The 11,392-nt window shown below is 34.8% G+C and overlaps 1 protein-coding gene across 1 annotated transcript; it reads right to left on the bottom strand.

Moving 5' to 3' along the window:
• Window positions 1–1,907: 1,907 nt before the first annotated feature.
• On the bottom strand, window positions 1,908–7,338 carry LOC123321002. The gene is made up of 6 exons (XM_044908503.1): window positions 6,590–7,338; window positions 6,042–6,102; window positions 4,544–4,635; window positions 3,538–3,630; window positions 2,381–2,680; window positions 1,908–2,184 (listed from the first exon to the last, which is right to left on the bottom strand). Exons 1-6 carry the CDS (start codon window positions 7,336–7,338, stop codon window positions 1,908–1,910), a joined length of 1,572 nt encoding a protein of 523 aa, XP_044764438.1.
• Between the last annotated feature and the right edge of the window lie 4,054 nt (window positions 7,339–11,392).

Genomic DNA, 11,392 nt, shown 5'->3' with positions numbered 1-11,392 from the left:
AATTTTGTAATGAAAAGAACTTTCTTCAAACATTGATGCCAAAAATTATAGTGAAGGATTGGTGCTGATTACCGATAACGAAAGAAATTTCGCTTTAGTAGTATATTTTTGAAAGAATCAAGATTAAATCAACAACCTTTCATCAAACTTCCTCCTCCCGTTTCTCAATGGCCAATTACACTTCACCTTGCACTTGCACTTAGATTTATATCCAAATAGTCGACAAAGTTTCATGAACCGTGACGGATGGTACTCGATTCATGTAGAAAACTTGATTCAGATATAAGATATTTAACATCCTTCTGAAAATAACGTTTGGAGTGTTGGACTCTATGTAGGTATAGAGCAATACATAAAATGAGAAAATTCAAAGTCATTCAAACTTTCAGCTTCCACTATCACTATAAATGAGGTGAAAATTTTTTACCATCTGCGATAGATAATGAGAACAGAAACAAAGAAGAAACTTTATATTTAAGTCACAAACTTTAACATATAACGGATCTAAAATAAAGAGGAAGACATTGATTCGGTTTGAAAATAGTTGCGGAAGAAGTTTATGCGATTTGACCACACGAGAATAAGGAACACAAAATTCCACGATATTTGAAATTGTTTCTCAGGTATATTACTCTTGTTGTTAAATGCACCGGAGGTAAAACCGTGAATTTTGTGGTCAATTTTGTAAACGGTTGGGGCTTACGGAGCAGCTGGAATTTGATAATGGAAGGGATGTTTTTATTATTCTATTTTTGAAATTGACCACAGCCTTGCTAAACTGAGTTGTGCCTTCGAGTCCATTTCACCTGGTGATAAGGCCGTGTTCTGTGTTTCGGTATATATTATCAGAATGCTATAGAGGACTGAACCCTGGACTGCCCATATTTTTTGGTCCAATAATAATAGTAAAAATAGGAAATAAAGATATGTCATGAATTCGAAAAAACGCCAAAAAATTGAATGCAAATAAATGCCAAAAAATTGCTTCTTTTGGAGAGGATGATTACCCACTGTTCAACCTAACTACTTCGAAATTTTTCGAAATTATGTACCTGACTACTCGAAAAGGCGAAACAGTCGGGGTGTACGATTCGCTAATAACATTCGTCTGTTACTAATGGTTCTTTTCTAATTTATGGCTTTCACGTATAGGTAGCAGTAGGATTGCAGGTGCTGGTAGAGATCGCTGAATGTTTGATGAGAAGTTTCAATCAAATATTCTTCGATTACATAATACATTGAAAAGAAATGTAGGATAGGCATGATGGGTGAAAAAAATTATCTCCATTACTTAGTAGATTCCACAAAGGCGAAATAGCCTAAAGATTTTAGGCTTTTTTTAGGTAAAGGATAGGTCTGCCTTTATTGCCTACCCTTACTAGCCATATTATGTGCTATCTCAGAAGAAATTTCACCTTTCTTGTGAAGTCAAATAAAACAACTCTGAAATTTCGTAAAATTTATTTTCAATAATTATACTTTTTCACTTTCATGGATGTTCGAACAGCACTATCAAAGAAATGTCGTAATTTTTCTCTTTCGTTCAGTTATGGTCCATATTTTCTCTCGTAATTCTCCTTGGCCGATCGATTAATCAGTAGTGAAATAATGTGGGTTAAATTTTGGTTCATTATACAATATGTTTTAGGTACCCAAGTTCAGACGTTGTTTCACTTCATATTTCTCGTTTGCCTCTATTGCAAAGTCGGTTATTTGAAATCTTCTAGTTTATATGCAAACGTAAGAATCTACTTCGATTGTGTCAGTGACGTCCATACTTTTCTCATTTTCTTCTTTTCGATTCCAGGAATAATACTTTCTACTCACATTAGATATTTTCACCTTCACGGATCTTCGTTCACTTCCGTCATGAATTGATTAAAAATGTTTCCTGATCTTATGAATCGTTAATGCCCGTTCATCGTAGGTTCCAAAATCACAAATGTTGCATCTGAGATAAGTCGTATATGATTGGGACTATCCATTAAATGTTTTATCAATTCAGCTATAGAATTTAAGTGACGAAAACACCCTGGGCATCTCATAGCCAAATTATGATTCCTATTCTTATGTACCATCAGTGTACTGTAGCTAAGTGTTTTAAATTCACAAACCTCACAGTAGAATTTTTTTTCTATTTTATTCCCCTTCTTGAAACAATGAGGTTTGGGTGTTATAACAATCCTGAAAAAGCAAAAATAAATAGTAAAATATTCACTCAGTGATTTTTGATTGAAGTGGCTACAAAATTCCAAGCACAATAAACTGTTTTATATTTATAATAAAATAAAAACCCATTTTGAGAGAAGACAAAATAATTTGATAGGATATGATATGATGATTATGCGGAAATGTAAATTTTTGATAGATGTATACTCACTTTTCTTTGTTACCTTCTTTCTTCACCTCGATGTTCAAGTTCTCATCCGACTTGTACCTGTATTTTTTTTCTCGTCTCGGTTGAATTATCTTTTTCTGTGAGTTTCTTTTCCCATATGGTATCATGTGATCAGGATTTTTTCGAAAATGCTCCATGCTTGCATTTGGAGATGTCGTGCAAACACGGCAGATTGGACATTTGTACCAGCGGTATTTATGTATCACAAATATGTGAATCAGAAATATTCTCAAATCTGTCGTCGGAAATGAACAATCTGTGCAGGTAAATTTCTTACTCCTTCTGAAAGAGAATATAATAAGTTATGATGAACTATTCTCGTTCCTTTTAAAATCTCACGAAAGACCCGTAGTTCAGTTGATGTTTCAAAAAACAATGCATTCGGAAAAACATTTAGGTGAGCTTACAAGTCTAAGGAATCATGGTGAAATGGTTGTGAATCCTTGTTTTCTAAGTTGTCAATAAGTAGTCAATTCGATAATACCAAATAATTTTTATACATACATCTTGCGAAGTATTTTATGTTGTTTTGTTTCTAATGCTGGAATCAAAAGATTATTCTCACATCGGATTACAGAGCCGAACTGACTATTCGTCGCTATTCGTGTGCCTATGTGTTCAATGTTCAGTGTGCGCATATAAGGAATATTCAACAGGTTATTTGGAAGAAGTATTTTGTAGGGGCAATGATAAAGTGATATCTGATGATATATTGATTCAACTCACTTTAAAAACGCAACATGGATTCTCAATTCTTCCCCTTATATGTTGCTTGGACTCAATTTAGTTAAAGTTGTACAATACTTCCATTCGCCCTATACTTCACAACGCTATTTATTTCCATTATGACAGATACGATACAAAGCAAACTTTAAAGCTCATGTTCCCTATCGATTACGAAGTCTATTGCGAATGTAAATTTCATGCCAACTTCCGATCCAAAGTGTCACTCGGTAAGCGAAGCGATTACGAAAAATGCTATTCTTTAATTTCTCCAGATAATTCTAAGTATCTCACAAAAATGTACATCAATATGAGCAACCTATTTTCAACATGAACAATAACAAATGATTACAGTACAATTTAAAATATTTGAAATTTCTGAAAAATAATCATAAAAATTTATTATATTTACTTACATAGACGCCCTATTAGCAACAGAGGAATGGGGTGCTTTTTCTTTTCCGTTGATAGTAAAATTAACACGTTCATTCGATTGTATCTGCTTGCATCTGAAATGATAAATAAAATTTTTAAATATGCAAACATAACAATTATATATATGACAATGGAACTTAAAAAATCGTGAGTTTCAGAGAGAGATTTAACTGAAACGTAACATTATTATTTTTCACCTTTTCTAAGTTTGCTCAACCTCATATTTTGCACTTACAAGTAACAACTTTTCAGAATTTTTGGTTTGACAATGACGTAAACCAAAACATGTAACCGGATGATTTGAATACAAGGTTCCACCACTGAAATGCTTTATAGACTTTTTCTTTCCTCTTCTTCATACCCAACGCTTCAAAATGAGATTTTATGAGATTATATTATTAAGAGGTCGGCGGAAAAAGTCTGTTCTGCCATGTATCTAATCGGCTTAAGAATAATTCATAATGAGGTTTCATTCGAAGCGCTCTTTCGACTTGACTGAAATATTAGCTATTTATACAACAAGTTCAATGAATTTTAGGTTCTTCGTCGAAAGAGGCCATCACAAAAAAAAATAATGGTGATCGATAGTGCATTCTTCGATGAAATGAATGAATTGAATACTGAAGGGACGATCAGGATATCGAAGTTTGAAATTGACAGCAAAACGAAGCTTATCGAGTATCTACGAGTACAATCACGAGGCTTTTCTTTAAAAAATATGTTAGCCACATTTTTCCGATGACACGAAAATGTGGTAACGTCAGAGATTTCTGAAAGACAATCACCCACATCGTACTGGCATAGATATATAAACATATTTGTTTAGAATTGATTGAAAGTATTGAAAGCATTATAAGTAATGTTTGTATTAAATATGACACATGCCTCTAATTATTTTCACCTGTTGAATTTCTTTCACATAAAGTGTATAAAATAGTTAGGTACTACATATTATAAATTTTGAATTCTGAATTGTTCTCTACTTACTCTTGATTTGGTTGTAAATGTGTTCTGTGGATATGCTGGTCCAGAATATCCCTGAAGTATGAAGAGAATTCGCATTTGGAACACTTGAATACCTGAAAATTCCAAGGAAATTCATTTTATTATTTATAAAAATGAAAACCTAAAACTTGATGAAGGACGCGTCAATTCGAATGATGAGTAAATAAAAATGAAAATGTTCAGATGCATAGGTACATCTAGTACCCGGTACTTGTCTACAAAGAGCTTCGTTTCCAAAGATTCTCTGATACGTCGTGCGTGTAATAATGATTAAAGTACATTATTCGACAACCATTTTCTTTCTCCACCATTTCGTATTTAATTAGATTCGTGTTTCCAACTTCCAAGAATGCAGATATTCTTTCCGTATATTCTCTATGTCTCAGTTGATCAAGCCATAATGTGAATCGTTATTGTTTTTGATTTGTACAGTCCTGAAGATTATCCCAAACAGGATCGAACCCTCGATTGATAACTCAAAGAAGTGTGAACGAGATCTCTACTCAAATTCGAACACCCCCCATATACTCGTGGAGAATCTATACTAAATTTCTTATATATAACTACAAGGTTAGTGTTTCTCTTTTCACAGCAGAATTTAAAGAAGAATGAAATAAACTGTTTCCCTTAAAATCACCTGCTCATGCAAAACAGTCAAAATGACGAAGTTGGAATAAACCTCCATAAAATACATCCGTCTGTGATCTGCATTATCGACAATAATTATTTCATTTCATTATGAAAATAATAAAAATATTCTCCCTATGATTGAATCTGAAATATGGATTCGCTTAGAACAATGCTGGGTGTATGGTTTATGATTGGAAATGAAATTAAATGGCAACTTTGGATGTTCGCGTGTTTGTTCTCATTTCAGCAGTTGAAAATGCATATAATTTAGATGTCTGCACACTCTCGCAAGGCGTCAAAAATGGAGTAAAGGTACGGAAGCACTAATATCACTATATCCTGTCACAATATTTCCACGTTGTTTATCCCTCCTTTTACTATGCAACAAATTTCCCAAATATTTTATGATTGTAACAGGCATCTCGCAACAAATGAACGAGAATCGATATCAATTACAACCTACACAAAGTAGTCTAGAAGTGAGAGGAATGATAGCTTCGGCATCTTGAGTGATTCATATAGGTGATTTTTAGTTAAATTATTTAGATATTTTGATGAGTTCTATTTTATATATTTGAATTAAAAAAATTTCAATACCCGCTGTATAGATGAATGTTTCGGAGCTTTCCATTGAAATTGAATTTCTATCTGCCGACAAATTTTTTATTGTTTATTTCCCATTAAAAATTTATCTTTTATTCATACTCAGTAAAAGTTAAGATTTATGTTTCTTGTAGTTCTGAAAATATGAATTAGAGTTGAAATAACTTTCGTGTAGAACCTCAGTCAGCAGAAACACACGAATAAGAATAATAATTGAATTCATACCTAATAATAGTACAAAACTTACCTTCTGTTTTTGCAGTTTCCGGACACCTTCTCTTATTCTCACTTTTGGCTTGATAACGTCACTGCAAAAATATAAATTCGTTATTATCTGTATTATTTCTGGAATGAACCGCTATATTGCGGCTTTGGTGAAAATTTTGAAGTCTCTTCGAAATTTCGTGATAAAAAAATATGATTACTAAAACAAAACTGAAAGAATTGTTCATGCAATTCTGAAAATACGTTAAAGAAGTATCATTACGGGTCTACCAAAATTCTTCAATTGTTTTGATATATATATATTTATATATATTCAATTTATTCCGGATTTATATCAAGTTTCAATTAACAAAAAATTATTATGTTTTAAGAATGACGTTATCTGCTTGAATTGTCCAACAAAGCATTTTCCACGTATCTGATTCGAAAATGCATGTAATACACAATTTTCGGTTAGAATAATCATCAGTTAGAAAATGAACATTAATCGTCAGGTGGCGCGAAGTGTGGAACGACCTGCATATAATTTGTTTTGAATATAAGTGGTAGTATATGGTAGAAATCACTCACCTTTTTGGTATCATACTTGTTGGCCTCACACTTTCAACTATTTCGTAATTGCGATTTTTCCATAAACCCGAATTCGTTTTGAAGACGTAGGGTGTGGACTTGGGTACCGATGTTCGGTAACATTCCTTCTGTTGTAAACATTGATCTTTCACTTCGAAAATTTGGGAATAGGTAGGTGGAGTTGATGAAGATGAATCGGATTCCGCTAATCCTTCATCACAGATGCCCGAATCTGGTGAAATAATCGAATTTTGGAGTTGAGTGTCCGGTGCTTGATGGGAACTATGTCCATTAAACATATCATCTATTTTTATTGGCTCCTGCTCAAAAAGCGAATTCCAATCCGTCATATATTGGTCGGAATGAGATCGATTTATCTGCGTGGCCGATTCGGCAGAGACATTTGATTCACCCAATCCCAAAATCCTTTCAAATTCGACATCAGTGAGTTGACCATGAATCATTCCGAAGTTGTCGAAGTTGTTCGATGCGGAAGAGACTTTGGCTTTTTCCGAACACAAAACCTTTTCGCAGTGTTGGGAAAATGATTGCTCTGATTCGAAACTCACTCCGTGTTTATTAGACAAGGAAAAATCAGGTTGATTGATATTGTTCGATTCAGCAAAGCTTTCGGTTTCTTCCAGACGCAAAATCATTTCCAATTCCTCATTGCTGAGTTGTTGTGGTGATGGCTGAAGTTCTGAAGTTATTCCGAAGATGTCAAATAATGAATAATCAGATTGATTCATTCTGTTCCCTTCGGCAGATACTTTGGCTTTCTCCACACACAAAATTCTTTCGAATTCCTCATCGCTGAGATGAGGAGTTGATTGCTGTGATCCGAGATTCTTCCCGAAAGTGTTAGTCAAGGAAGAAGCAGGTTGATTGATCTTGTTCGAATCAACAGAGGTTTTGGCTTCTTCCAGACAACAAATCATTTCCATTTCCTCATTGCTTAGTTGGGGTATTGATTGCTGAGATTCTAAACTCATTCCGAAGATGTCATCAGACAATGAATAATCATATTGGTACATTTTATTCGTTTGGGCAGAGGCTTTTTCCGAACACAAAACCTTTTCGCTGAGTTCCTGTGATTCGAATCCCATTCCGGAGTTGTAAGACAAGGAAGAATCAGGCTGACAGATCTTGTTCGAGTCAGCGAAGATTTTAGCTTCTGCCAGACGCACAATCATTTCCAATTCCTCATTGCTGTGTTGTTGTGGTGATGGCTGAGGTTCTGAAGTTTTTCCTAAGATGTCAGAAAATGAATAATCAGATTGTTTTTTATTCGATTCGGCAAAAATTTTGGCTTTCTCCACACACAAAATCCTTTCGAATTCCTCATCGCTGAGATGAGGAGTTGATTGCTGTGATCCGAGATTCTTCCCGAAAGTGTTAGTCAAGGAAGAAGCAGGTTGATTGATCTTGTTCGAATCAACAGAGGTTTTGGCTTCTTCCAGACAACAAATCATTTCCATTTCCTCATTGCTTAGTTGGGGTATTGATTGCTGAGATGCTAAACTCATTCCGAAGATGTCATCATACAATGAATAATCATATTGGTTCATTTTGTAAGATTCGGTAGAGACTTTGGCTTTTTCCGAACACAAAACCTTTTCGCTGAGTTGGGAAGCTGATTGCTGTGATTCGAATCTCACTCCGGAGTTTTTAGACAAAGATGAATCAGGTTGATAGATCTTGTTCGAGTCAGCAAAAATTTTGTCTTCTTCCAAACCCAAATTCTTTTCGATGTCCTTTCTACTGAGTTGGCCAAGTGGTTCGGAACTAATTCCGAAGGCGTTAAACAGGAAAGCGTCCATTCTGTAAAGAAAAAAAAAATAGGATAAAGTAATTGGAAAGAGTATTTTCTGAACATCGATAATTATTCGATAAGAAAAGGAACAATCAACGTCTTACTTATGTTTTGTCCCTCAGGATGTTCATTTTCTTGTCGATATTTATATAAAATACAAGGAAGAGTATTCTGATTTCGCGCTTCAAATTGAAAATCATAAAACTGTTATTATGAGTTGTGTGTTTTCAATTAACGGGCTTATGAGGTACCTCATTCACTTACCTTTGTTAAAACTCATACATATGCTATATTGTTTGATAGTCAAAATGGAATGTGGTAGTGAAGAAGAAGAGGAAAACGAACAACATCATACTGGATACATTCGCTCCAAAGAGTCACCAAAGCAATACAAGCGCAACAAGAAAATCCCCAAAACCAATAATTGGTACTCAGAAAACTAACTCAGTGGTACCTAAAATGATAATGTCATACATTCATGTATTCCGACTAAATCCTGACACTACAGAGAATAAGCTGTGTGATTTTTTCAAACCGCATATACCAGACTTTAAATGTGAAAAATTGAAATCAAGACAACCGGAGATATATTCATCATTCAAAGTTCCATTTCCGGCAGAATATTTGCAGGATGCCATGAGTGCAGATTTTTGGCCGGAAGGAGTAGCTGTTAATAGGATTTTCTTCAAGCGTCACCAGTCGGTTCCAGTGCTTCAACAAATAAACAAAACGTCATCAGCTTCCAGGATAATAAGCAATGGCAAAGCTTCTCGAATGACTTCATAAATATTTTCAATATACATTTTCCCTTGAAATATATTACACTGGATACTCATTGATGCTAGAAATTAAAACCTCGGATAATAAGACTAAAGCCATGTGGAAAATATGCAATGAAATTAGGAATGAAGGCAGTTTTGAAAATACAACTTCTAAATCACCTCAGGAAACAGCGGATGATTACAATGAATTATTGGTTCAATTGATCCCGAACATGATGAAAAATCTCAATAATTCAAAATTTGCTTGCAATATTGAAACCAATACATCTTTTTACGTGAAGCCCTTTACCATAGAGGAGATTGTTGAGATATTTAGGAAACTGAAAAGCAATTCAAGTTCTGGAATTGGCGAAATTCCAGTTAAAATTGTTCAATTGAGTGTTGATGCTATCTCTTCAATATTGTGTCATATAGTGAAGGTTTGGGGTGTTTCCTGAGCAGCTGAAGCTATCGGTGATAATTCCAATATTCAAGTATGGGGATCCTGAGGACTGGAAAAACTATAGGCCTATAAGCCTGTTGAATAGTTTTTCGAAAGTATTTGAGCTAGCAGTGGTGACTAGACTTCTGATATATTACAATATTCATGATCTTTTCCATCCGTCTCAACATGGATTTTTGAAAAATCGGTCCACCCAAACGGCTATATATTTCAATTCACTAATAATATTTTGAAGTTCCTGGAAAAAGGAATGTTAGTCTCAGGATTATTCATCGATCTATTTAAGGCATTTGATTGCCTGAATAAAGATTTTCTCATTGAAAATCTCTGAAAATATGGAATTGTGGGTGTTCGATATTTTCTCTTCTCCATTATTCATTATAATTTTTCTTTATTATTTCTCTGGGAGGAAATTCACCTCAAATATTGTTTGTTCACTTTGGAATTTCTTATTGATTCGAATTACGTGGACTTGTTGAGGGTAGCACATGTTCGTGGTGTGATGTGGAAACCAGTACGAAGTCAATCGCCGCAAGAACCTCTACGAAGTGTTCACGAAATTCGCTATCATTGCATGAGATAGCACTTTTCTACACTCGATTTTAGTATTCGTTTGCTGATTGAATTTACACCAGTGTAGAGGACATCTACATCTCTTTTTTGTAGATAAACTACATTTGCTTCACACTGGTGTAAATCAAATCGACATTGAGTGTAGAAAAGTGCTACACTTTTTATGCAAACGAAAGGACCTAATGATAAATGATATGTGTGAAGTTGCAGATTCGATCGAAGATACCGAGTCGACGAATTTTGTGGATGATTCCAAATATTCAATAGCGGAACGTAATATAAGTGAACTGCAGCTGAAATGCGAAGTTATATACCAACGTGGCTATCAAGGAACAATTTCAGTTTGAATAGAAAGAAGACGGACATTATGGTTTTTCGTTCCAACAGATTGAAAGAGGACAAGCTGATGATTGATTTGGGTGAGGACAAAGTGAAAACATCATTAATAATAAGAAATGGATCACGCCTTCAACAGTAAGGCAGGTAAATAATGAACAAATTAATTCAGATGCATAACATCCGCAGATAATGAAATCAACGAATGTTACGATCTAAATCGAACTAACAAACTACCATCGCTCGAAGTATTACCAGAAATTTCATTTCGTCGACAAAGAGTAGATGCTGACCATGGTTTCGGTCTTATTTGACCTCGTCAGAGCAACAAAACTCGATTCGTCAACGAAATGCTATGAATTGCCGGCTCCCTTTATTCCATATCAGTAGCGGGTGTGGTGTATAAATACATCGTACCGACATCTGACAGAGAAACGGGAACCAACCCAATTCAATTTCCTAACTCTCAGAGCGAAGATAGCAGTATGCATCCATATGCTTTATTCCCATATTGCAGATATCGTATATTACGATAATTAAGCAAGGGAAAAAGCGCGGAAAGGTTCGGATCATGGCAGTAACCGATCTGCCGCGGACATGGAAAAATAAGAAATGGATCACGTTCCCGTTTCTCTGTCAGATGTCGGTACGATGTATTTATACACCATACCCGCTACTGATATGGAATAAAGGGAGCCGGCAATTCATAGCATTTCGTTGACGAATCGAGTTTTGTTGCTCTGACGAGGACAAATAAGACCGAAACCATGGTCAGCATCTACTCTTTGTCGACGAAATGAAATTTCTGGTAATACTTCGAGCGATGGTAGTTTGTTAGTTCGATTTAGATCGTAACA

Source organism: Coccinella septempunctata, chromosome 9, assembly GCF_907165205.1.
Source record: "Coccinella septempunctata chromosome 9, icCocSept1.1, whole genome shotgun sequence".
Classification (NCBI taxonomy): Eukaryota; Metazoa; Arthropoda; class Insecta; order Coleoptera; family Coccinellidae; genus Coccinella; species Coccinella septempunctata.
Note: the sequence above shows the minus strand (reverse complement) of the source record. Positions and strands in the feature narration are given on the sequence as shown.

Excerpts from the sequence above, each read along its gene's own strand:
- LOC123321002 (XM_044908503.1), bottom strand. The coding sequence starts at position 7,338 with ATGAATCAATCTGATTATTCATTATTTGACATCTTCGGAATAACTTCA. Across the intron at positions 2,681-3,537 it reads GTTGCTAATAGGGCGTCTAT|AAGGAGTAAGAAATTTACCT; the intron begins GTAAGTAAATAT and ends ATTCTCTTTCAG. Across the intron at positions 2,185-2,380 it reads AAAGAAGGTAACAAAGAAAA|GATTGTTATAACACCCAAAC; the intron begins GTGAGTATACAT and ends TTGCTTTTTCAG.